General features: G+C 37.2%; 1 protein-coding gene across 1 annotated transcript in view; it reads right to left on the bottom strand.

Annotated features, from left to right (window-relative positions):
• The window catches only part of c4h10orf67 (chromosome 4 C10orf67 homolog), a 43,079-nt gene extending 18,152 nt beyond the window's left edge, over positions 1–24,927 (bottom strand). The window contains exons 1-9 of the mRNA XM_049478971.1: positions 24,538–24,927; positions 23,077–23,197; positions 19,911–20,054; positions 19,753–19,827; positions 18,839–18,967; positions 12,435–12,443; positions 10,182–10,329; positions 5,841–5,899; positions 4,929–4,994 (exon numbers count right to left, since the gene is read on the bottom strand). Of these exons, the coding sequence (XP_049334928.1) occupies positions 4,929–4,994; positions 5,841–5,899; positions 10,182–10,329; positions 12,435–12,443; positions 18,839–18,967; positions 19,753–19,827; positions 19,911–20,054; positions 23,077–23,197; positions 24,538–24,620 (834 nt within the window). The 5' untranslated portion in view covers positions 24,621–24,927. The remainder of the gene's footprint in view (positions 1–4,928; positions 4,995–5,840; positions 5,900–10,181; positions 10,330–12,434; positions 12,444–18,838; positions 18,968–19,752; positions 19,828–19,910; positions 20,055–23,076; positions 23,198–24,537) is intronic.
• Positions 24,928–27,861: the final 2,934 nt, after the last annotated feature.

Raw genomic sequence — 27,861 nt, 5'->3', positions numbered from 1 at the left:
TACTATTATTTCTTTACAGACAGTATGGACTCAATATATTCTGTGTTTTGTCTGGTCAACTTAATTTCATATGTTAATATACATCAGTTCCTGCATTTCAGACCTGCCACGCATTCCAAATAAAATCTTCTCACAACAATTATAAGACATTTGGCATTGAGGAGAGCATACATTCTCCACTGGGAACAGTGACAGAAAAATACATGGATGTCCATGGCTTTTGGAATTATTGCTGATAACAGTCTGGATGATCCTTTTTGGTCTTTGGTCCACAGAATTGAGAGCACAGCATCAATTTATTTCAAAAACAATCTGGAATACTTATTTATCCGACCACAAAACACATTTCCACTGTCCAATATCTGAGATGCCTCAGAGCCCAGAGAACATGAAGTTAAAATAAGGCTTCTGTTTTGCAAAGTAAAGTTTTAAGTGACATTGAGTAACAGTGAAATTCCTCTGTATTTTTTAAATCATTAAATGTTATCATGCAACAGTGGAAATATAAAAAATGCCTTGCAACCTTTTCTATGAAATGAATGACAAACTGGAGATCAATTTTCTTTTATGCTCTTCAAAACATTATCTGTTTAAAATTACATCAATTTTTTTTTTGACTTTATACTTTTTTATGTCATATTTTTTTCACTAGCCCTAAACTGCCCTTATCACAATTTTCTAGGAATGTGGTATAGGAGTGAAATGCAAAAATACTTTTATATTAAAAATAAAATTAAGCTAAGAAGACAAAAAAATTAACAGTATACTGAGTTTATACTGTCTTTAGGCCTGTCACGATCATTACAGTATTGACTTATTATATTGTATTATTCAATAAATGGACAAATGGACCTTAGTAATATTTGGTAATTGTGGTATATTATTGTCTGTTTGTTCACATATATAACAGTGAACAGTATTTTAGCCAGTCATACAATACCAGAACTATGCTTCAATAACTGCTACTTCGTACCCACAGTGTGAACTGTAGTAGGTGAAGAATGACGTATATACAGTATTTTCCAAGCTATGATTACTTAACCCTTTATGGAACAGAGTTAATTTATTTTTGCATTAGTATTATTTCTTATTTTTAGTATTATTTGCATTAGTATTATTTCCTACAAAAGGGACCTAGCTGCATAATGTGAGGCATAATGTGAGGCAACAAACAACAACAAAAAACACTGTTTAGTAAGCAAACAAAAAACTTAATGTAATATTTTGAGACATTTTGTGACAAAAAACACAAAAATTAAAGAGATGGTCTAATGATCAAAAAAGTGTTTTTTGCCTGAGGGCAACCCCGTGCAATAGAGAGTTAAATTTAGTTGTCTTTAAAAGGGTATATTTGCTTTGTTATATTATTCTATTATCATTATGTCAGTGGTATTTTAAATTGTCTTGAAATGACAGTAATATTGTTATAATAATTCTGAATAATTTCTGGGACGATATATCGTCCACAAAAAAAGGTTTTATTGCGACAGGCATAACTATCTGCAATAAAATAAAAGTTTAAATAAAAGTAAATGTGTGGCTTTTTGTGATTAGTGGTTGTAAAACACAGCTCTGAATGGATCATATCTCTTGTGTGGAGAAGCGTACGTCTCTGTAGTCTACTCAGAGTGGAGTGCGGCTCTTGACTCTGAGCCGTGTTTAATATGAGCGTTTGATTGCTGGGTAAACTCTGCCAGCTTGGAGAGGGCCCTCGCTGTTTGTCTCCCAGCAACCCCTGCCTGGGCAGGGGGAGACTTTTAACCCCCTGGCTTCTGTGTGGCCGAAAATTCAAAAGCTCCACGGAGAACAACACACTCTTTCACTCGGCCCTCTGCGTTCATATTTTAATTTCGCTCATTGTGAGGCAGGAAAATTCACTTAGGCAGCACATGATGCCTGGCAATCACCCATCATTTCCACACAACTTTATGCACTCAGTAACCGGGGCTTAAGTTAATTTTGCCCAGCTCTTTTATGACTTAGCAAAGAGCCGCTTTGTGTCTCGGCAATAGTGTTTACATACATTCAAATGCATTTACAACAGGAATTAAGCCTTAAACTGCTATGGCTCATAGGGGGGTGGGTCATATGATGTTATTGTTACCATGATAAGTATGTCATGATAGGCTTTTTTGAGTGTGTTGGGTCTTGTCAGCACTTTTAGAACATTGAATAATAGCATGTATCTTAAAAAAGCACTATTTTTAGAGCAATTATAGAAGATACCAACAACAAGAACTTCACAGATCAGCCATAACATTATAACCACCAGCAAAATATTGTGCAATTGCCATTAATGCCACCAAACACCTAGAAAACTTCAAGTCGTGAACTACAGACAAGAGAGTTTTAAGGTGTTCTTCAGTATCTGGAATCACGATTAAAGATTGAATTTAGATGAAACTTAGATGACTTAGATAAGTTAGCAGTAGAACCTTAAAAAGTCATTTTAAGTTGAAAAGTAGGGCCTCAATTAGCATAATGGATCTTGGGTACCAATGACCATGTTGCATTTGTCCATTCTTGAACCACTGCAACCCAGTAACAGCTCACAGGACCTGCTTGATGTTTAGGTGATGCCCTGACATAGTCGTACAGCCATCACTTCAACTTTATGAACCTTGTAAAGTGGGCTGGTCGGATCTTTAAGGAAGTGTACCTCTAGGCGAGAGATTGCTGACTGCCTCAATGAAACATTTGAAGATATTTTGCCTGGAAACATGTAACAAGACCTGCTTGATGTTTAGGTGATGCCCTGACATAGTCGTACAGCCATCACTTCAACTTGATGAACCTTGTAAAGTGGGCTGGTCGGATCTTTAAGGAAGTGTACCTCTAGGCGAGAGATTGCTGACTGCCTCAATGAAACATTTGAAGATATTTTGCCTGGAAACATGTAACAAGACCTGCTTGATGTTTAGGTGATGCCCTGACATAGTCATCCAGCCATCACTTCAACTTGAAGAACCTTGTAAAGTGGGCTTGTCAGATCTTCATGGAAGTGTACCTCTTGGTGAGAGATTGTTGACTGCCTCTATGAAACATTTGAAGATATTTTGCCCAGTTTACAAAGTTTAAATAGGGGAGCATCATTGGCAACCTTCGCCTTCATTTGTAGTGGTGTTGTAAATGAGAAGAACCTGTTGATTTGTTGACAATCAATTTCAAGGCAACCAAGGGCTTCCAACTGGCATTTTTCAGCAGGATAATGCTCACCTACAAACAGCAAGGTTTCCCAAGAATTTCTCCACAAGATTGCAACACTTCTCTGTTTCCAGATTTATAGCCAATTTTCAAGCATTCATGAGACCAAATGGGGCGCCAGTTTCGGCAACCTACGAGTGTGCAGGATTTTCAGAACCAGCTGTGACATCTGTGGAAAAAGGTGCTGCAGAATGTCATACAAAATCTATATTTTTCCATGACAATTATGTACCCAAGATGGGAAATATGGTACTTAAGCTTCCTCCGAAAGTTTTTCTTTTTAATAAAACTTGGTTGTGCTACTCTTGCAGAATGTTTTTCAGTAATTCTGACTATTAACTCAAAGTCCTGGGGATCTTCAAGATGTAAGACAGGCCTGTTGTCCATGCTCTTTTGAAGTAATTTTTGTAGGCTGGCCACTCCTGGGAAGGTTCACCTGTGTTTCATGTTTTCTCAATTTGAAAATAATATCTTTCACTGCGGTTCAATAGAGTTCCAAAGCCTAGGAAATGACTTTTTTCTTGTTCTTTAATTTGTTCAGATCAGGGCATAATGTGTTGGTTTATGAGCTCTTTTATTCTGCTTCATGTTGTCAGAAAAGGTACTATTTAAATTAATCCTTGATTCTGCAGGTCTGGCAGTAATCAGGTCTAAGTGTGGCTTGTGAAACTGAACTGAGCTTACCAAAAAATGTGGTTAATCACAGTTAATTCATAGGGGTCAAGTGCTTGTACACAAAAGTCCAGGTTGGTCTGAATTGCTTTTTGTATTTTTTCAGACTATCTTTGTTGAATATTAAAGTTTGTTTGATAATTTGAAACATGGAAGTATGATAAAAAAGCCAAAAACAAAAGAAATGGATAAGGGGGCCAATACTTTTTCATGACACTGTAAAAATGTCATTGATTTCTGTTATTTTTTGTTGATAATCAATACATAAACTGCTTAGAAAGGTAAGACTGGATATCAGCTAATTTAGATATTAGTTTGTAAGTAATCTACACTAAGTTTTACAGTAGATATTGAACAATCAGCCTCTAGTTTGCCATGGCAACTACTTTAGCGAATAAGAGGAAGCAGGCCAAAATAGAGCCATTATTTTAGAATGCTAGGAAAACAGAAACGAGTACAGTACCGTTCAGAGCTGCAGCAATCTAACTGCTGGCACGACGCCACTCTTAACACCACGTAGGGCCATGATCACACGCACACTTAATCTTTATGGCGGCAGTAAAAGATAAACTGTGCTATAAACTATGCGTCCAAGCGTTATTTTGCCAGGGTTTTACCAATCAGGACACGCCACCCAGTCAGTCCCCGTGCTGCCCTCACTCGATAAGACACACAGTAATAAAATGATTTAGTCTAGACCCTCTCACCCACCAGTTGCTCGCCAATGGCAGAGGTTTGGTGTCGCACTCTATTGGCATGCCCCCCTGTGCTATAGCTCACACAGCAGCGAAGCAATCTTGGGGGGGAGGCCATTAGCCTCACCTTAACCTGACATATGCTGCCATATTTGTCCAAGAAGACACACAGCAAACATTGCTGGTAAGGAGAGGGGGGCATATCGGGGGGCAATATGAGATTAGAGGTGTTTGAGGGCTGTTAGCTGGTAGCCTGCTGTGATGGTACCTAAACAAAAAAATAAAAAAAAAACGGGGACACAGAAAATGGGACACTTTGTTAACATTTCTGATAGCAAGCTAAATGTTGTATCTTACCTGCTTTCTTCCTTCTTCCTTCTCAGCATCCAACTGTACCTTTAGCTTCTCGTTTTCACAGACCACCTGAAAAGGATAGAAACTTTATACTAAAAGAAGAAGGCAAGCCTTAAACCAATCAGGCATAGCATTAAAAACACTGACAGGTAAAATGAAAAACATTGATTGTCTGGTTCCAATGGAAGCAAATCTGAGACAGCAGAACTAAACCAGTAATAGGCTCATTCATATGATCCCTGAAGGCCTCATCTCACAACTTAAAACAAGACCTAACAGATCTGCTGTTAATGATAGTCCTTTAGTCAGATGAATGCAACAGGGTACCTTAAGAAGCTTTGTGAAGTCCAGGCCTCAATGCATCAAAACTCTTTTGGTAGAATGAGGGGGCAGCAACTGAATATTAGGCAGGTGGTTTTTAATGTTATGGCTGATAAATTGCAGGTACATTGGTTCAAATCCGAAGTTGAGGTTGTTCACACTGTTCATATTTTCGCCTTGTTTAAGAGGTCACATTATTCAACCACAATTGTTTTTTTTTTTTTTCCTTTGACACTGAAGCAGTAATCTGTAGCCACATTTGGCCAATTCATTAGCAACACTGAATTTTTGAAAGAAACAAGTCTGTTTAAATATTTATTAGGTCTGTTATCTGTTTTTTTTCGCCACTTAAGTCCTCAAATCACTGCTACTGTTAGAGTTAGTAAAAAAAAAATCATGAATTCCAATCTGACTGTTTAGACAGTCACAATTCTGAGAATTGAAAACGTATCGGATTTCAAAACAACATATTGAACTGACCCAAACACCTGTGTCTCATGATGTAAAAAATCAAATTTAGGCCACATTAACCTGCTGTGTGAACATATTCTTAGAGTCATTAACATAAATAATAGTGTGTAAATAATGTTATACCTTCTGCAGGGCTTTTGTGTCATATTCTGCCTTTGACTTAAGCTGCGAAATGTCCAAAGCTAGTACGGAAACACAGGACAGAAACAGACAAATTGGTAAGTCAGAAAAGTAAATTTTTATAATTTCTTTATATTAACCAAAACTATATATGATTGGGAAACTCACACTAGAGTAAACAAAAAAAGAAAAAGAATAAGCTAGTTTTTGTTGGACCGCCAAGAATTGCCAATGGTCTTCTAACAATAGGGATGCTCTTTATTTTGAAAAGTAAAAATTTTGCTGTGGCATTTAATATGAAATAATGCGATAGTAATGCTAATAGCACAGTAGCAATTCTAAGTGTGGCCAGAACAGTGGCAATGCTAACATGTGATGCTAACGGTTATGCTAATGCCTAAAGCTAACTTTTTTAAGGTAGCTGGTTTGCTCAATTTTTTAAGTAATGGGGAATGAAAGTAATGGTGAGTTGGCATAAATTAAAACATCAAGTTATTACAGCTAAAGGGGAACTTGATTTATTTGTAAGGTAGCTCAGGGGGAATCATTACACACTGATGGTGAGTGTCAGAAACTGTTGGACACACCCAGTATGCAAATAGATTGTGACAGAAGCCAATGGAAAAGAAGCTGTTAATGGCAACAGACTAAACTCAGTTATTATAAGTTGGTTCAACTCAAAGATCTCAGTTTGAGTGTATAATATGTGCCCACAAATGTTCAACTAACTCAAAATAGTTGAGTATTGTTTAGAAATATCCAATTTTATGTAAAACAGACTTAAATCATTTAAGTTCAAACAACTTGTGGGTTTACAGTGTACTAAAGCCACAGCAGTGCAGCTGGGCAAGGCTGGTATCTGGCACTCTAACAAATGTGGAAGCAATGCTGGACAAGGCTTCTAATAATGTAAAAGATTTATCCCTGATTGAATCCTCATGAATGTCCATCCATCTGTCCATTCATGTGTCTGTCTGTCTGTCTGACTGTCTATCTATCTTTCGTCATTGTAACAAAACTTTGTATCTCTGTGGCAGCGTTACTTGTGATTTTTATGTATATTACTGTAACAACATTCAATAGAAATGAAAATCCAAAAGTCATGGTGGAGCTTCATCACTAGAAATCTGCTATTTTCATCATCTGCTCACTTTAGATTTGTTACCTATTCCCAAAAAGACAACAAGAACGCCATAAAGCTTTATTTTTAGGAGCATTATTTATGGAGTATTTAGTGAATGTGTTAATCAGAGTGATAAAAGAGACGTTAGAGTGGACAGCAGTGGACACATGGTCCCTGTGTCTTTGTTCTCCTGCTCAGTTTCAGGTCAGTGCCCACTGCAGGTCTGAATAGGTCCGTTTGTCCAAGCGCACTGACAGGCTTCTGACCCGGGGCTTGATCTTGACACGTCCACTTGCCTGCGCTGACCAACACTGACCACTGGGTTCAAGGGCCAAGTGTGTGTTTGTACTGTGTGTTTGTGCGCTTATTATTTCCTTTTTAGGCTCATTTAAAGTGGATAGTGCTTCAGGTTAGTCACAGCCAATGCAGACATCTTTAACAGATAGCTTTCTGGCTCTTTCAATGAAGATGTATCAAAGGAGGTGATGTTTTAATAACACTGTGACACATGAGACTATAGAAGACTATAGAATTAGTGATGCATAATTTCATCACTTCCTTTCAATTGGTTTCCTTTATAGAATGGCGGGTCTAAAAGACCAATGTTACAAGATTAACTAAGAGTATAAAGTTTCATAGCGTTTTCCTCCCCAGTCTATTTTGGAAAATGTAAGAAGCCCATTTTTAATAACATTTTGTGATGTGACAATTCAGTGTATTAACATACAATAGTTATACCTATTAAGCCCACAGCAGTTTAGTCCCACCCCTCCATGTTGAAGTAAAAAAGAGTGTTACAATCTAAACCTCTCTGTCTGTCTGTCTGTCTATTTATCTATGTCACAAAAGGCCCCACAACAACATTCAAAGAACTGCAGGCCTCACTTGCCTCAGTTAAGGTCAGCATTCAAGACTCCATAAGAAAGAGACTGGGTAAACTGACATCAATGGCAGAGTGCCAAGATGAAAACCACTGCTAAGCAAAAACAACATTAAGGCTCATCTCAATTGTTCCACAAAACATCTTCATGATCCCCAAGACTTTTGGGAAAATACTCTGTGGACTGACGAAACAAAATTAACGTAAAAGTAACACTGCATTTCAGAAAAAGAACATCATACCTACAGTAAAACATGGTGGTGGTAGTGTGATGGTATGGTGCTGTTTAGAATTCCCTGAAGAAGAACGTATGTCCATCTGTTTGTGGCCTCAAGCTGAAACGAACTTGGGTTCTGCAGCAGGACAATGATCCAAAACACACCAGCAAGTCCACCTCTGAATGGGTGAAGAAAAACAAACTGTATACTTTGGAGTGGCCTAGTCAAAGTCCTGACCTGAATCCTACTAAGAAGGCAGTTCATGCTCGAAAACTCTCCAATGTGGCGCAATTACAACAATTTTGTAAAGAAAAGTGGAGCCAAATTTCTCCACAGCACTGTGAAAGACTCATTGAAAGCTTCCGTAAACGCTTGATTGCAGTTGTTGCTGCTAAGGTTGGCCCAATAAATGATTAGGTTTAGGTGGCAAACACTTTTTCACACAGGGCCATGTAGGTTTGGATTTTTTTCTCTCTCTCTTAATAATAAAAACCCTCATTTAAAAATGTTGGTGCATTTGGTGTTTACTTCTGTTGTCTTTGACAAATATTAAGATTTGTTTGATGATTTAAAACATGTAAGAGTTACAAACATGAAAAACGAAGGGGCAACACTGTATATCTATGCATCCATCTATCCATTTAAACACCCACTGAAAGTAAAGAATATTTTTTTCATCCTCCTGTAAAGTTATGTGACAGAGCTTGACATAAAGTAATTATTGTGTAAAGTGTATAATAATAAGAAAAATGTATGACATGGCCTCTTTAAAAGGATCCAGACATTCAGACACAACAGGAAAACTGCCCAGGGGAAAATATTCAGATGGTTACTAAAGTTACGTAAGCAATGAGTGAATGTTAAACAGTAGGAGAGATAAAGCACTGACCCTCGAAAATCCACCTGTCTCATGTTTACCTGCTTCTCACAGGCACCGTACACTGCAGGATCATAGCCAGGAGCCAACAAGTGTCCTCAAACAAACAAGCTTTCTGAGCACAGCATGAGGGAGAGATAAGAGTAGGATGATTTTGTACTTTTTTCCACAAATACTTCCTTGTAAGCTATCCTGTACAGCAAATATCCTCTAAATAGAAAGATTATCAAATGACACGGCATTATTTTGGATATCTAAAGCAGTGCTGTGGTAACTGCCATCAATGCCCTACTTTCTACTGCAGGGGCAAATGATTACTAAACGCCATGCAATACCATTCCATGCTAGATCATGTCCATTAGACGGGTTATGGTTAGTTGCTGAGTGGCTAAATCAGGACCAGGATGTGCACAGCATCTCATTATTATTACAGTAGGAAACAGTTGCTGTTGTTGGTTGCATCTGGTCTCTCATTTATCCCCTGATTTCACAAAGTTAAATGCAAGTGAAATGCAACAGGCATAGTCCAACATCGCTATTGGGGCATTGGCATGCTGCCATTGTCTTGTTGGTTGATCAACAAGACAATCACAGTGTTAGGACACTGGCTACCAGTGGACCTGGCATTGTCTTGTTGGTTTTACAGCTTATTTTGTTGTCTAGCATCGTTACTATGACATTAGCATCCTGGCTATCAGCCTCATCCCACATTGCTACCACAGTGTTAGGACACTGGCTACAGGTTTTCTCTAGCATCACTACTACCGTATTAGCATCCTGGCTACCAGCTTCATCCCACATTGCTACCACTGTGTTAGTACACTGGCTACCAGAGGACCTGACATTGTCTTGCTGGTTGTTTTGTCATCAAGCATCACTACTACTACATTAGCATCCTGGCTACCAGCCTCGCCCCACATCGCCACCACAGTGTTAGGAACACTGCCAGTGGACCTGGCATTGTCTTGTTGGTTGATCAAGTTGTTTTGTCGTCAAGCATCGCTACTATGGCATTAGTATGCTGGCTACCAGCCTCATCCCACATCAATACCTCAGTGTTAGTACACTGGCTACAGGTGTTCTCTAGCATCACTACTATGACATTAGTATGCTAGCTACCAGCCTTATCCCACATCGCTACCACTGTGTTAGAACACTGGCATCAAGTGGACCTGGCATTGTCTTGTTGGTTGATCAAGTTATTTTAAGGGAATGTAAAAATAGCATATATGACAATCCATTTTACCCAAATCCTCCAGCCTCTGATCTTTGGCCTCCAGAGCGTGCTGCATTTGTTCCATCTCGACGTGCAAGGCATCAACAATGTCATTCAGTTTGGCATTCTCTGTCCTCAGCCAGGCTTTCTCCGGATCATCTGCAGGCTCGGAGCTGTTCTGAAACAAAACAATCGTCACAAGGCCTTTTTTCATTTCACTGTGCCCAACAAAAGACACGCCGTTCAAGCTGCGTGGCAAATATGAGCACTCCTTGCAGACAAAGCCATCGGACAACTTTTTGCCTCCTACCATTTCCCCCCTGAATAACAAAAAGAGAGACACAAAAAAGAGAATACAGGCCGGGAGGAGGGCATTTTTTTTTCATTCTCCCTTTTTTTCTTTTGGGCCCGGAAAAAAGAAAGCAGTTACATTACATACAAAGAGTTTAATTTATGGGGACATTTCTTTTTTTAATTTTTATTGACAGGAATAATGCATATCACACTCTTCGGGTGCCCCTGTCATTCAGGTCAATTTATTCTGGAAGTTTGGGCAGGCAGCTGAAGGCTGGTCAGGGGCCTGGATGAAGGGTTAGAGCTGTATGATAAAGACAAAAAACTATTTAATATAGTTTGGGAAAAAAGGATTCTCTGAAATGCTGATCAAAATAATGTTTTTTTTCTTTTTCAGAAAACATTTAAATGTGAAAAAGAACAAAGTTTCTTAAATTTACTTGACATTTATCCCATTTGTTCCCATTTTGTCTGCTCAAATTTATTTTATTAGTTAATATACACCCATTCCCATTTTAGTCCTGCAACGGTAAAGCACTTTCCAACCAATTAAAGTTAATGATGCCAAGCAATGAAGCGTGTCAGTTGTTATTTTGTCCAATTTTCCGACAAATATTCATTGTCATTATTGTCACATTTAAAAACTAAATAAATCTCCAGACATTCTCTATTAGCGATGGTCAGAACTGTAATTTCCATTGTCTTGTTGAAAAACGGTTGAATGGTTGTCCCTGGAATAGATGCCACCTTGAAAGCAGCATATGTGGCTCAAAGATTAACCGTGAACCGATACAATTCTATACCAAGATATGGAAAATTAATAAATCTGATCCCAGATGCCTCAGAGCCAGAGAAATTGACACTACCTCAGTACATTAACATAAGGCTTCTATTGTGGATACCCTTACAATCTTTCAATGATTAAGGAACATTATTTTTAAACATTTTTCATGCATTTGCTAACAAACCTGCGATTTTCTTTTTCTTTCTTTCTTTCTTTCTTTCTTTCTTTCTTTCTTTCTTTCTTTCTTTCTTTCTTTCTCTCTTTGCTCCTAAAAGACCACACAATGCATTTTATTAATGCTGCAGCATGGACTGCTGTGTTTGATCAACTCATACCAGCACAACACACAGTAACATGCTGCCACCAATTGAGTGCAGTCACAGCGGTGGTGACTAAAAACGACCCACCACCCAAATAATAGCTGCTCTGTGGTGGTCTCTCCTGTGGGGTGCTGACCATTGAAGAACAGAGTGAAAGGAGGATGATAATAATAAAGTAAGGAGAAAAACAGATGGACGACAGTCTATAATTATAGAATAACAAAGTGTTCCTATATGGTCAGACACTGATTGTGGTTTACTGGAAAAAAATTTAAGATTTTGATTTGACAGATTAAATACGTTACTCTTCTTCAGTATGCTGCCCTAACGAGCGCTGCCGTATTTCTGTACCAGGCTCGGACGAAGGGAGGGGTGTTTAGGGGTGGTGTGGGGGGCGATGGGAGCCCCAGGGGGTCCTCCGCAAGCACCGTTTCCAGGGGTGGGGGGGCTTGTTGCCTTTGTGCTTCTCCCTCGGCCGTGGAGCTGCCAGTGTCACCGGGATCACATCACACGTCGGCCTGCTCAAGTCCGCAGACTGAGAGCCGCATGGAGTCCATCAGGTCGCTGTGATGTCCACACAGTGGGCCCTCCACCATCGCGGCTATTCAGGCCCGCGCATTAACGCGCCTTTTGCATGCCTGTCACACTTAGGACCGTACAGCCGTTCAAAGGCTTTCAAAGCTCCAAGAGATTTTTTTTCCGTGCCTTTCTCTTGTTTTGTTTCTCTCTCTCTCTCACTTTCTCTTTCTCTCTCTCTCTCGCCTGCCTTCATTCATAAGGAAAGCAGACAGTAGGCTGTATACAGCGCTCATGAAGATGCCTTCCAGTGATGCTGTAACACACAGGGTGCACAGCTCCAGTCCTGCAGAGTCTGCTTTCCAGCACACTTTGGTTCTAATCAAGGCCTGCTGCTGATTACCATTAACTCCATCAGGCATGGCTGAGTGGGTTGCCTCTCACGGCTCATGGCTTCCAACTGGCATTTTTTCAGCAGGATAATGCTCGCCCACACACAGCAAGGATTTCCTAGGAATGTCTCTGCCAGATTGTAACACTTCCTTGGCCTGGCTTGTTGCCAGATTTATTGCCAATTGAGCATCTATTGGACCAGCTGGGTGTGCAAAATCTACAGGGCCAGCTGAAACATACAGCTCCAGAAAAAAACAAAAGAAAACACTTCAGTTTCTGAATCAGTTTCTCTGATTTTGCTATTATTTATAGGTACATGTTTGAGTAAAATAAACATTGTTGGTTTATTCTATAAACTTCGGACATATAAACACTTCTCCCAAATTCCAAATAAAAATATTGTCATTTAGAGCATTTATTTGCAGAAAATGAGAAATGGCTGAAATAACAAAAAAAATGCAGAGCTTTCAGTCCTCAAATAATGCAAAGAAAATAAGTTCATATTCATAAAGTTTTCATAAAGAGTTTAGAAATCAATATTATATTATCAATATTTGGTGGAATAACCCTGGTTTTTAATCACAGTTTTCATGCATCTTGGCATGTTCTCCTCCACCAGTCTTACACACTGCTTTTGGATAACTTTATGCCACTCCTAGTGCAAAAGTTCAAGCAGTTCAGCTTGATTTGATGGTTTGTGATCATCCATCTTCCTCTTGATTATATTCCAGAGGTTTAGAAACTTATAATTGTAAGTGGTTTCTTATTTTTTCCAGAGCTGTATGTGGGCAAATGTGCTGCAGAATGCAAATACAGAGCCTTTTATTCCCCCAAACCCAACTATATGAATCTCATTTTGTATCCAGGCTAGAGGAGGCCCAACAGGTTACTAGAGCTTCCTGTCCTATAGTACTGTTTTTTTCCCCAATAACCTTTAATTCTAATATTGTAATAATGTACAGTACAGGCCAAAAGTTTGGAAACACCTTCTCTTTTTTTAATGCGTTTTCATGTTTTCATGACTATTTACATTGTAGATTCTCACTGAAGGCATCAAAACTATAAATGAACACACGTGGAAACTTCAGTGAATGTATATTGGGTTTATGTTTTATTTGCTTTCATTGGTTTTCAATTTACATTTGTAAATTCACTGAAACATTCTTTATGTGGCCAAACTGCTGTAGGCTGAGTAGGCAGATGCATATGTGTTAACTGACAACGAACTGTACTGGCAAATTAGTTTCCATATATTGACTCTGTGGCTGACATGGGCTTTTTAATATACAACTCAAATGCTATTTCTTAATTATTCAGTGTTATAATTTAGTATTCACTATCATACTATGATTTTACACTATGAAAATTACTGTATGTAATGTGGGAAGTTTTGACGTGTCATGGATTAAAGTGTTACAGTAAATGGGTATTAAACTCTGCAGGATGGAGGTTGGCCAGGACCCCCCACTCCAGGAGATGTGGGCCCCAAGCTCTCATAATTTGCCATCTCTGGAACGGCCCCAAATTGCTGAGTGTCGCACAAGGAATATCCCTGCAAGCGCCATCGTACACTTAATAAACACTGAATTGTGCGAACTGACAGGAACAGTAACTGAGCCAGAGCTTAGCCTGCATATGGCTGGCAGTTGTTTAGCCCAGATTAACCCCTCAGTGAGAGGCCATGTGTGTGACAAGCTTAAGCCGTGACTCTCTGACTGTGACGGTGATGATGTCCAGGTCATGGATGGCGGGATTTGGCCTGTGCTGACCGGGCTGCTAGCTAAACATGGCCAGCGGAGCCTGTAGCGTGGCTGTGGGCTACAGTAGCAGCAGATGAGCAGATGATCGGCTCTGAAATCCAAATCCATCCATGCAAATCAAATTCAACCTTTTTGTTTCTTTCATGTACACCACTGCATATGCCCAAGAACTTAAAAGCCCTTTATTAAAAAAAAAATAAAGGTTGTCTGAGTAATGTAATTGTTTATCTATCATTATAAAATAATAATAAATAATAATCTATTATGAAACTAGGAGATTAGTTTTAATTTATGCAATCAAATATCTAAAAAGTATGATTACACCAAAATGATTTTTTTTTGGCTGACCCAGAAGTTTCATAAATGAATTTACCAGCAGTGCAATTTTAGTCATAAATTTACCTCAACATTGCCATTCTACTCATGAATGTACCTATGAATGTACCTCAGCAGTGCAATTTCAGTCATAAATTTACCATAGCAGTGCTATTCTAATCATGATTTTACCTCAGTAGTGCTATTCTAATCATACATTTATCCCAACACTGCAATTCTATAATTATGGATTCACCTTACCAGATGAATTGTAGTAATAAGTCTACCTCAACAATAATTTTAGTCACAAATTGACCTCAGAAGTGCAATTTTAGTCATAAATCTACCTCACTATTGCTTGTCTAATCATAAATGTACATCAGTGCAATTTCAGTTATACATTTATCACAGTGCTGCTTTATAATCATTCATTTATTTTAGCATTGCAATTTTAGTCATAAACTTATCTCAGCAGTGATTTAGCCACACACTTATTTCAGCAGTGTAATTTTAGTTATAAATGTACCTCAGTAGTGCTATTCTAATCATGAATTTACCTAAGTAGTGCTATTCTAATTATAAATTTGCATCAAGTGTTATTTTAATCTTACATTTACCTCAGTGCAATTTTAGTCATGTATTTACCTCAGTAGTAGGGTTGCAGCGGTAACCGGTTTCACGGTATACCATGGTATTAAAATGCACGGTTATCATACCGTGTGTGTTTGCTTATTACCGGTAAAACGCAAGCCAGCGGAGAAACTCACCCGCGCATGCGCAACTCTGCTCCGCTTCAGCTACTCAGCGCACAGCGGTGAGAACAGCAGAAAGTGCATCAGACTAAACAAATCTCCGTCCGCCTAAAAAAAGGCTAAACTAAAATCAGCAGTGTGGGACTATTTCAGAGACCCGCCGAACGCACCCGAGGATGGTTATCCGATTTGTAATCAATGTGGCTGTAAAGTCACAGCTAAAGGTGGACATACGTCAAACCTGTTCTCCCATCTCCATGAACACCACCCCGCCGTGCAGCGCAAAGTATGTGTTTAGTTTATAATTTTAATCTGAACCTAAATAAAACCTCTTTGTAGTCGTGCACAACCCATGCGGTAAGCGCCCGCAAAAGCGCTGAGTTATCCGAAATTTGGGCACGCAGGTACAGGCGTGAAGTGCGTGCTACGATGGATTCACGTGTCCGTGTAAAGGTCCTGGCCGGACTGGATGTGAAAGACGCCATTCATGTGTTAAAACCAGACTCTGTGTGAAAGCCTTAAAATAGAAATCTCTATTGTGAGGATCATGTCAGAAATAAATCCCCTCTTTCTGCAGTATCTGGTTATATACCAACTTGGCAGTAAAACGGACGTTTACAACAGTTGTTGATCAGACACTGACCCAGGCTCAGTTTATCAGATATTAAATAATTTAAACTTAAATAATTGTACTTAATAGTTTAAACACAGGATCTTTACTTCTTAGAGGACATGTAATGTGTGACACGTGTGTGTGTGTGTGTGTGTGTGTATGTATATATATATATATATATATATATATATATATATATATATATATATTTTTTTTTTTTTTTTTTTTTTTTTATACACCCTTAATGCCCTTAAGAGTAGTGGAAAAACCTGGTTTCCTTCACCTAATGGTGTACAGTTTATTTTTTTTAAGGAGACATTATCTATATAGTTGTTCCAGGTTTCTACAATAAATAGTTAATTGAACAAAAAACCTTTGTTGTAATTTCTTTAAGGGTCAGTTTAATAATATATGTAACAAACTGTGATACCGTGATAACCGTGATACCGCGGTATTTTCTGAGACGGTTATCATACCGTGAAAATCTCATACCGTTGCAACCCTACTCAGTAGTGCTAGTCTTATCATAAATGCACCTCAGAAGTGCAATTTTTGTTATAAATTTATCTCATTACTGCTTTCTAATTAGGAATTAATTTCAGAAGGGCACTTTTAGTCATAAACTTACCTCAGCGCTGCTATTATAATTATGATTGTATTTTAGCAGTGCTCTTTTAGTCATAAATTAAACTCTGTAGTACTACTCAGGCCATACATTTACTTCAGCAGTGCCTTTCTTATCATAAATTGACCTCAGTAGTGCTACTCAAGGCATATGTAAAATAAAATGTACACAGAGAAAGGCAGCAAATCTTTTGATAAACAATACTTTTGGAGAGAACTAATCTCAGAACTAATCTCTCAGACAGTGTTTAAACCACTAATCACATGAGCTTCAGTTTCCTGGGCTGAATCTGGCCCTATATGAACAGGTTCAGCTAAAGACACCAAACTACCTTTCCTCCTCCTTCCTTCTCAGTCCAACCTTCACCTCTGGCTCCACCATCTGCTGTAACACAGAATTACAGGTGATGGTGCATGTGTGTGATCCGTGGGTGTGAGTGCACTCATTAGCACGGAGAACAAAGCTCGTCCTCAACTGAGCTGCACTTAGCTCTTCCACAGTGAGTGGCTGCGGCTTTCTATGGCCGCTTTAACCTGCCATCTGCCCACACAGGCAGCTTCTGTCTCTCTCTCTCTCTCTCTCTCTCTCACTGGACGGAGCTGAAACACTATGAGAATAGGGAAGAGAGAGAAAGATCGAGAGAAAGGGGTCACTTAGGCCGTGTGAGAGGGCCTGCTTTGACACCTTATGACTCACTCATGTTGTTTTTGTAACCCCATTCACAAAAGCATATGGATGAGAAATTGATTTCTCTGCGACACAACGACCTGATTATTAGCCAACAGGCCTGAGTGGCCTTTCATTTAGAGGAAAGTAGGCCATTAAAATGTAATAAACAGCTCCTCTGTAAATAACAACACCGGCAAGGCTATATTTAAGGGAACGAGACGATGTACATACTTAAGGTATTCAAGTAGGAAGGCATTGTTAGAGAGGTCGACCAAGAGAAAGGTCTAATAAAGCATAAAATAAAGAAAACATGACTATTCAAAACAAACAAACTGTAGCAAAAACACAGATGTTCTTACAGAATAATTAAATGATTACTATAACAAAGGTTTTAATGCCCTTAAAATAAACAGTTTGAAAGTCATGTTGATGCTCCACTGGATAACATTTCAATTGAATGTCATTAGTAGTACTCAAACCTTCTTCTTCCAAAGCCACACCTTTATACTTTTCTGCATTAATGCTGCATCACAGAAGTGTACTGACCCAACCCCATGCTGACCCAACAGAACCTGGATTTTGAATTTGTTGCTGGTAACAGTGTGGATGGTCTTTTCATAGTTATGACACCAGTGTCTTCAAAAAATAGTACTGCTTCCTCTGACCACAAAACACGTTTCCACTGTGCGATAGTCACAGCAGTGCAATTTTAGTTCTAAATGTCCTCAGCACTGCTACTCTAGTCATATATTTATTTCAGTGCAATTTTAGTTACACATTTAACGCAGCATTGCTATTCAAATCATAAATGTACCTCAGCACTGCTATTTTAATCATAAACTTACCTCACCAGTGCTATTTTAGCGTCATGTTTACCTCATCATTGCTATTTTAATCATGAATTTACCTCTGCTGTGTTATTAAAATCATAAATATACCTCATCAGAGCTACTCTAGTTTCACATAGTTTTACATTAGCAGTGCAATTTATTATATCAGCACTGCTACTCGTATAGTGAATTTACCACCTCAGCAGTGCAATTTTAGTCATTAATTTAACTCAGCATTGCTATTTTAATAATGAATTTACCTTAGCAGTGGTATTTGAATCATACATGTACCTCAGCAGTGCAATTTTAGTAATTAATTTAACTCAGCATTGCTATTTTAATAATGAATTTACCTTAGCAGTGGTATTTGAATCATACATGTACCTCAGCAGTGCAATTTTAGTCATATATTTTCCTCAGCATTTCTATTTTAATCATGAATTTACCTCAGCAGTGATATTTGAATCACACATGTACCTCAGCAGTACAATTTTAGTCATATATTTTCCTCAGCATTGCTATTTTAATCATGAATATACCTCAGCAGTGCTTTCGAATTAGAAATGTACATCAGCAGTGTAATTTCAGTCATAAATTTACCTTAGCAGTGCTATGTTATTTATAAATGTATCTCAGCATTGCTATTTTAATCATGAATTTACCTAAGCTGTATTATTAGACTTATACATGTATTTCAGCAGTGCTATTTTAGTTATAAATTTACTACAGCAGTGGTAAAGTCCAAAGCTGTGTTTTTTAAATACTTTGTGTTTTTAACAAAACACTGTATACCAATATTGTGCAAGTGTGTTGTACCTCCTTTAGCTGCTCTTTCAGACTCTCGATTTTAGATTCCTTTTCCTGGAGTTCTTTTAAGAGGTCTTGCACACGTGCCTTGTCAGCAGGTACAGCCTCCACCACATCATCATACTTCATGCCGTTATTCTACAGTCAAAGAAAGCACGGTAATATACTTTCAGACACATATGCAGAAGTGTCGCCAACATAATACAACTATAATACATTATTTAACATCAATAAAAAATACATTGTATCTCCAAACCTGCAGCTTTTCATGTAGAAGAAAAAAGCTGAACTTTCAATGAAAGCCAATTAACTTCTTTTTAATCAGGTTTCTCCCTTATTTAGCTTAGCCACCCACTCACTAGGAAACCCCTTCAGTCAATTGCAAAGAACCAACACTAGGAGGGTGTGGAAAATGCAAGCCTCCTCAGATACAAGTCAAGTCAAGTCAAGAGGCTTTTATTGTCATTACATCTGAGTACAGGTACACAGTGTAATGAAATTACGTTCCTCCGGAACCATGGTGCAACATGGAACAACAAGCAATAGACAACATAAAGTGCAGGAGTGACGACAGTGCAACGTAAAATTATAAAATTAGTAAAAAAATTATAACACTAAATAACAATAAATACAATAAATACAAAAGACGAGACAATTTAAAGACAGGACAGTGCAGTACCGATACGGTATAAGTGTTTAGTGAGGATAAGGTGCAGAGATGTGTAACATACTGTAACATATAGAACATATATAATCACAGCAGTTACTGAGGTAACTGTCATCACGTCATCACTAGGTCGCTGACACACACTCAAAGGAAAGTGCTGGATTCCCAGTTCTGACAAATTATGAAAAAACCTTCAGAAGTAATAAAAGGACAATTTGGCCTGACACCCTTTAAATGATCCAATTTTGTTTCTCACCTTATAACTAGCTTTGATTACTTCTATTGCGTCAGACAGCTGCTGGCGATAGCTGTTCCGCAGGACAGTTATTTTCTAAAACAGAAGGAACAACATTAGAAGAACATCTATAATAAATACTTTAAAATCACTTCATTACAAACACAGCAGCAGCAAACCTCTTCATAGTGATTCTCCAAAGCTTTGACCTTGCAATTAATACTGGTGTAGAAATCCTCAGCCTCTTGCTGCAGCCTGGTCTCATAGTGAGCCTCGACCAACTTCACTTTTGATGCAGCATCTTCCTTCAAAGTCTCCATCCCCTAATGAGAAAAAATGCAGCGTTAAAAATATTAAAATTTCTGCATCATTTAGTCAATAAATCACATTGATTTTAAGTAGTGTCTGATGCACCAGGTTGATTTAAATTTATCAGACGTCAGGTTCTATTTACCACCACAGTGGTAAAATTTCTGATCCTGATTTCACAATTCCCTTAAACTATTAATTATTATCTATTAACTTTTGGTTAACTTTGTATGAATGTAATTACCAATAAGATACAAACACATACAGAAAACAATATAACCGTAAGACAATTTAAAAATGTCTCTATATATCAATAAATGTGCATAATACACATTATAGCCATGTTTACTGGGCATAATACATAGTGATCATAATGCATCATAAGCCATGTTCATAATAAGCTATACCAAGAAACTCAGTCCCAGCTTGCATAATGTGTTATGACTAACAAATCTGCCCCCTCTATAATGAATTATACATACATATCTTGATCATAGCTTAAAGTCATTTATAATGTATTATAGCACATATTTGTAAGCTTCAAGTTACAAGTGACATACTGTGACATTATCATGAAAACAGGTTATTACTGACAGATATATGATATATAGATATATATCTCATGAAGTCATACGTACACTATAAGTAAAATATGTACAATGTACTCATATTACAAACAAAGCTTATGAAGCATTATGTTCACAAATTCGTTTATAATGCATTTTGTGTCTTTAAGACCCCGTAAACACATTCATACCACATTATAATGCATTCAAAATGCATTATAATGTGGTATGAATGTGTTTACGGGGTCTTAAAGACAAAAAAATAAAGGAAAGTAGACCACTTTTGCATGATACATTGTCCTAGAAATAATTGTGATAAATGTTATTATTGTTATTTTAAAAACATTTTAATGCCAGCAATATAATTATATGACAATTGCATAAAGGTCCAATAACAGACTTTTAAAAAATAATGAAGCTTTTATTCACATATTGAGAATTAAGTTTTTTTTTTTTTTTTTCAAATAGCCAAAAAATAAAATAAAATAAAATATAAATCAAATTCAACTCATCATTTTTGTTTAAAAAAATAATATTTAGGGATGCATAAATATTCTTCTGTTTGCTTAATTATACTACTCATCTAATCCAACCACAGTTCATTACTTGGACAGGCTTTAACCCAATAAATCATGCTATTTATTAATCAGCGCAATTGTTAAAAAAATTCAAGTAGTGTTGCCACAAGTAGTGTAGAAATAAAATCACAAAACCAAACTTCTGCCTGCATTATTCAGCCCATTTAGAGGCAGAAAACTAAACGGAATCATCAACACACACGTTCAGCACTGCCTAAACATAAACGTGAGCATAAACATGAGGCATTATGTGTGTAAGAAGGCCCTCATTCAGCTGCGAGCCTGCCAATCAATTTGTTTAACTCTGCGGGCAGGAGCAGTGATGAACGCGGCTGCTTCAGGCACTCTTCTGGGGCACAAAGCCACCATATGCCCTCTCAGCAGGCGTCCCAGGGCAGCCCACAGACCAGCCACTCACCATCACAGACGGAGGAATCCTCCGGCAACACGGGATGAAAGGCCGGCAGCATGAATGAACTTGCGGAGCAAATCCAACGGAATGCAATGACACTCAGTGTCAACATTCAGTGGCCTCATCTAAATACAGAGGCAGGCCTGCATTCAAATGGAGCTGCTGCTTACTGCGAGGCTGGATTGATGAGGATATCCCATTCAAATGTGGAACACTCACATAAGATTGAGTAAATAAAAAAAGAGGAAACATATAGAAGGATTTAACTCACAATAGTTAAATAGATAAATCAGAGTATCGCCAATGCTCCTCTCTTAATACTCCTAGTGTTTAAGTGCTGTAATTTGTAACATTTACTGCAGGGTTTCAGGCCAGTGGTGCCGCTATTTGCTTTGAAAGACCCCCCGCAATCACATGTCTCTGAAAATCTGCCACATTAGCAACAATAAATGGCACTTAAAGGAGGAATTAGCTGAATTTTCTTCATTCAGTGCTTGAAATAAACACATTCAGAGGAGATTTTGATGTAAAATTGTGGTCACTGTGGAGAAACCCACAAACAGATTTTTTTTACATAGGCTAGTCACAATAATTGCTAATCCTATGACTATGGGTGGGCAATATGTTATGGTACACCCCTAACTAATATTTTCACTATATTGTAACAGAATACAACAATGTTAATAATGCACTCCATATATTCAGGTTTGAAATAAAATAAAGGACACTGGACAGATATAATCTGTCTCTAGTAGATAAGACATTTAATAGGAAATGTATGCAAACAATTAGTGATATTATTGTGCAAATAACCATGTTGCACATCCCTGCCTGTTACAGTAACTCATTTTTGTAGATATATTTTGTAGATATATTATCCCAGAAATGATTGCGATAAACAATACGATTGTCATGTTAAGACCACTTAATGCAATTAAAATAATAATGATATTTTGGGAGGGGTATAATTTTTTCACCTGCCGCAGTCCACTCTGCAAATCTATGCATGCAAAAATAGTAATAGAAAATTGATATTGTATATATGTTTTATATGTTGTGGGTGGTATAACTACAATGTATATCACTGTTTTTTTTAAGATTCTGATGGTTCTGACAGTATTTTTAATTACAGCAACAACTTTACAAAACTTAATGCAATTAAAATAATAATTATATTTTGGGAGGGGCATAACTTTTTTCAGCACCTGCTGCAGTCCACTCTGTGAATCTATACATGTAAACTAGTAATACAAATCGATACTGTATATGTTTTATATGTTGTGCATATGTAATGTTGATGACAGTATAATAGTTGAAAATCCAAAAATATATTTGACAGAATTCTCTGACTAATTTCTCTAGACTAAGTCACTCTGAATGACTTTGGTTACATCTTTGTGTTACAAAATCATCCTTTTTGCACTTTTTCATTGTTCTATGTTAAATCTTGAACTTTACAAAGGTCAGATTCACTGTCTACCATGACAAGTTCTGCGGTTTCTTCAGAAAGACGTTTGACCAACGGCAGCTCGGACACGTCTGTCTGGACTGAGGCATCTTGACCAAAGAGGCCTGTCCTCAGCTGATTCCCCAGTGAATACCTAAAGAGGAGAAGGAGGGCAGTGACACAGGAAAGGCTACAGGCCAGATTGTCCACACTTAATGCACACAATTACAAGGTCATGAAGGTCAAGGGACATCAGCATAACAGAGAGAAGCCGGCTGCAGGATTTCTGTCCTGTGCTAAATGATGAATTAATTCACTTTACAATTTACATACAAATACAAACAATCAAGAACATCTTTATTTCACTCTTTGTAATAAAAAAAGCAAGAGCTTACAGCTAATAATAAGATGCCCCATACGTGTCTAACACAAATGACCTAAAAGTAGATCATGATATAATTTCACATATCTGTGGCAAACTATATGTACATCCTGAGGAAATAAGATCATAATTAAGCATGTCTGTCAGTGAGCTGAGTTTTAAGAGAATGCAGGTCACGCAACAAGACAGTGACCACATACTAACAGCAAAGGTTCACATACTTTTACCATTCATGAATTTATAAATGTATATTAGCCATTAAATATCAATGCTCTGCTTTAAAAAATACAGTATATATTTTTAACCTAAAATAAGCATATATATACATATTTAATCACCAATAATTAAGCAAGAGTCTGGTTAAAAAATGATAACAGGACATTAAAGTTAAAGTAAATAATAAATGTCAGTGCCCCTACTTTAGCTACATAAGTAACTAGAATTATAAGCAAATTTTTATCCTTTTTCAAGTGTAGTTTTTAAGGGACTTACTTGCATTTTAACTGGAGTAAAATTATAGCTAGTCAGCTGCAAGTTTTGTGTACTTCAACCATCAATGCTAGCTACTCATAACTTACAGTATTAGTCAAAAGTTTGGACACACATTCTGTTTTATTGTTTTCCTTTTTTTTTTCTCTACATTGTAAAAAATTAATACTAAAGTCATCCAGATTATGACAAGATTCTGATGGTTTCATAGAATTTCACAGTAATGTTTAAGTATTCAAAAGAGATATTTTTGAAAAGCTCTATTGACAAGTTTAATATCTGTTTATCAGGTTAAGCTGACTGAGAAAATGCCAAAGCTGGCTACTTTGAAGAATCTATTATATAAGTTAATGTTTTGGGTTGTTAACGCATTTTCGTTCACTAAATAACGTTAATTCCATATGTTTTTCTTCACAGTTTGGCTGACTTTTTTATAAATGTACAATGCAGAAATGGTTAAAATAATTAACAAAATCTTAATTAAAGATATATAATTTAAGCTGTACCCTAGCTAATGCTAGCTAATAAAATGGCTCACAGGCTGTGTGTGGTAAGCAAGTAGGCTATCTATTTTTACCTAAAGCCTCTTTGAAAATGTTATACAGACCAAAAATGTGACGTACCGTTGGATTTCCTCAATTTCTTGTGAAAGAGCCTCATCATCCAGTGTTATAAAGCTGCTGTCTGCTCTGTGAATCAGCTCCATGACTAACTGCTGCTGCTGCTGGTGTCCACACAGGGTCTCTAGGCGACCTGTTGTTACCAGAATCAACAGAAACACTAATAAACACAGCTAATACAGCCGGTTAGCTCCACAAAACCCTCTACTGAAGACTCTGGAGCTTAAAGTAAACTCTAGCTAGCTAAAGTGTGCAGAATTTAGGTGTTTGCTTAATTAATTTCTTGAATATGTTTGATAATGTGCTACTACTAACTGTGTTATCCTATGCAAACTGCTAAGCTAACTAAGTTAGCTAGCAAAGCTAAGCTGGTGGGTTTTTTTAACCTCTGCTTCAGTTCAGGCAGCTCAGCTACGTAAACAGCAAGCCTTAGCTTCAGCTTTATCTATTCATTAGCTGGTATTTTTTAGTTTTTAAATTAAACTAAGTTTAACTTCAACTAAATAAACCAATTCTGTGAAGAAACAAAGCATGAAAATACCATGAAAGAATGTTCAGGTTTTTTTCCACTTGTCCCCCATTAACCTTCAATTAATCCTTTTTAATTTTTACTATTAATCTATTTACTATTAATTAATTTTTAGTTTTTATATGAGCTTATTCTATTAACAGTGATAGTGTGCAGGTTAGTAACATAGAAAGCTGCATTTATTTCCTGTATTTAATGTTTTGTTTACAGAAAATGTTTAAATATTTGACCTCTGTTGTCAACAGAAAAACAGAAGTAAATACATTATTTCTGATCTAAACCACAAGGGATGCACAATGACATCAGAATTGTATCGCATAAAATTGTATCTGCAGAAAATGCCGGAAAAGGATCAAGCGATGCTGTGTTACTTTAAAATCTATTGATTTAAGCTTTAAGCTAAACTTTATTCACTTTTTTTTACTTTTCAATAAATATATTGTTTTATTTAACCTCTTAATTTAAAAGAGGGTTTAAAGCTGTTAACAGTCTATGTAAGGACAAGGTAGCTGTATGAAACTACAAGATACGAAAACTAGTTCCTTAGGAACCTTTTTTTTTGTTTGCCTACAGCTGGTTAACAACTAAAATGCAAGGCATATAAATGTTACATGTGTTTCTAAAACTATACCGGGGTCTCTAGTCTCACTGTAAGTTGTAAATATGTATATCCGCATCAGCAGTTTATATACATGTGTAATATTGGATATCGGCATCGGCCCAAATTCCCACTTAGATGCATCCCTGAAAACCACTTAAACATAAACCACATCATTCGTACAAGCTCTAAAATATGAGATTCTGAGGAGAACTTAAAGGCAATTTAGTTATTGCACTGGTGAAAAATATTAACTCTTAAAAATGTTTAGAAGGTTTAAATGGTTAAACATAACTGATAGCAATTTTACTGATTTTAAGTAAATTTAAGTAAACCCTTCAGATACCTGAAATGTACCTGCTAGAATGTGCCAAATGCTTTTTAATATCAAATATTATATACATTAGCTATCAAGTGAACACCCTACACAATATATTAGCTTACTCCTTTACCTCAGAAAACTCTGAAGCTTTTGGGTCTTGCTTTCATTAGATTAGCCTCTTAGCTAATCTAATATAAAAGACAACAGTGACAAAATGACCAAATGCTCTTATGTTAACCAATTAATCTCTTTACTGTCATTCAGATCTCTTGTGCACTTTGATTCCACTGATCACAAAGCTGTCTCTCGTTTCTCTCTCTGTTCAGACAAGGAAAAGTCTATTAAAATAGATTAGTCTAAAGTAGTCTGCCTAAATAGCTTAATCTCTGTTGAGCCTGCTTAAACAACGTAATCCCTAAATCTGAAATATACCTCCCATAGCCAGAGCCAGTCACAACAGCAGACTCTACAGCTAGGCCTGCCTAGGTCCCCTCCCCGCCATAGACAGCGTAGCTTGTAGTGTATGAGTCTGCCCTGGGGGCAGGCCAATATGGCCCTTTAATTCATCAAAACAAATCAGCCTCTCAGAGCGAAGGGAGAGCTGAGGGTATTATTTAGACTTTGTTTACAACACATGGGATTTTTGATGTGATTTCTATTTTTGGCCAGCTTTTAGTCATTGAGCTGCGTTTGCTAGTTACACTACTGCGCAGTTTTTCACCGTGAGGTTTTGGAACAGTGCTCTCAGGATCAATAATGCACGCATCAGCAAGCAGCAATGAGGCGTTAAAGCAACCGTCTTTAGTGCTCCCTTGGAATGACCCCTACGGGAAAATGGGGTCCCAGACCATTTAGCTGGAACTTATTTACTTATCTTGTTTAGTATGTGGGGTAATGTTTTTGTATTTAAGTCATTTTGTTAAACACACATATTTTTTAAAGAAGTGTCTCATTAGTTCTCTGCCTTTCACAGTGCCACAGCTTGAAAACAATGGGCCATCTGCAGCCAAGGACAATATCACACTTCCCAAGGAAAAAGAGAACCCCAACTGGAAACCTTCATCAGTATGTATGCATATCTCATATTTTCTGTTGTAATACTACTGCTTTTTTTTATTCTACAGTCTCAAACAAAAATGGTTTTGATTTGTTAAAAACTATTAAAAACAGTTGCCATTTCTTTTTCTTTTTTTTTACATTCAAACAAGCATTACTACATGCTTTAACATGCATTTATATTCATAATGATTCTATTATGATAATTTAAACTGATTAAAAGCTGTTTTTCAAGTGATAGATCTATTTAGTTTTGTTTTTTATATATGGTTTTATTCACCCAAAAAATGATCAAATCAAAACACAAAAGACTCCAAAGTTCTAAGGCAAACTCCTTTGCCCTACATGTCGGTCATATCTTTGTACGAAACAGCGGGTGTGTTTTTGAGGCCAAGTCAAGCAACAAATTCCCCAAGACGCAGACCACCAGCCGCAGAGAGAAAATAGCCTTGATTCGGGTCATCTGACACGAGATCTGTCCAAGGCCTTGGGGCCTCACTGCCAGTCTATAGCAGAGAAGCACAGAAGAGAGTCCATGGTAAGCACAAAAAACACAATAATAGTACAATAATATACATTTAATGTAGAAAATAAGATGCATAAAATGTGTATATACTAAGATATACATTCATTTAATCAGATATATGTATAGTATTGTATAGTAATTCCATGGTTCTAAACAATGTTTGCAACATGTTACTGTGAAATAAATGTGGCATACACAGCATGGCTCATAGCACATTGCATAATTGTACATCACTTTCCAATGTGTTTCCAAATTGTATTTTAAAATGTGTGGGGAAAATGTCATATTTACTTTTT

The sequence above is a fragment of the Astyanax mexicanus genome, chromosome 4 (assembly GCF_023375975.1).
Source record: "Astyanax mexicanus isolate ESR-SI-001 chromosome 4, AstMex3_surface, whole genome shotgun sequence".
Classification (NCBI taxonomy): Eukaryota; Metazoa; Chordata; class Actinopteri; order Characiformes; family Acestrorhamphidae; genus Astyanax; species Astyanax mexicanus.
Note: the sequence above shows the minus strand (reverse complement) of the source record. Positions and strands in the feature narration are given on the sequence as shown.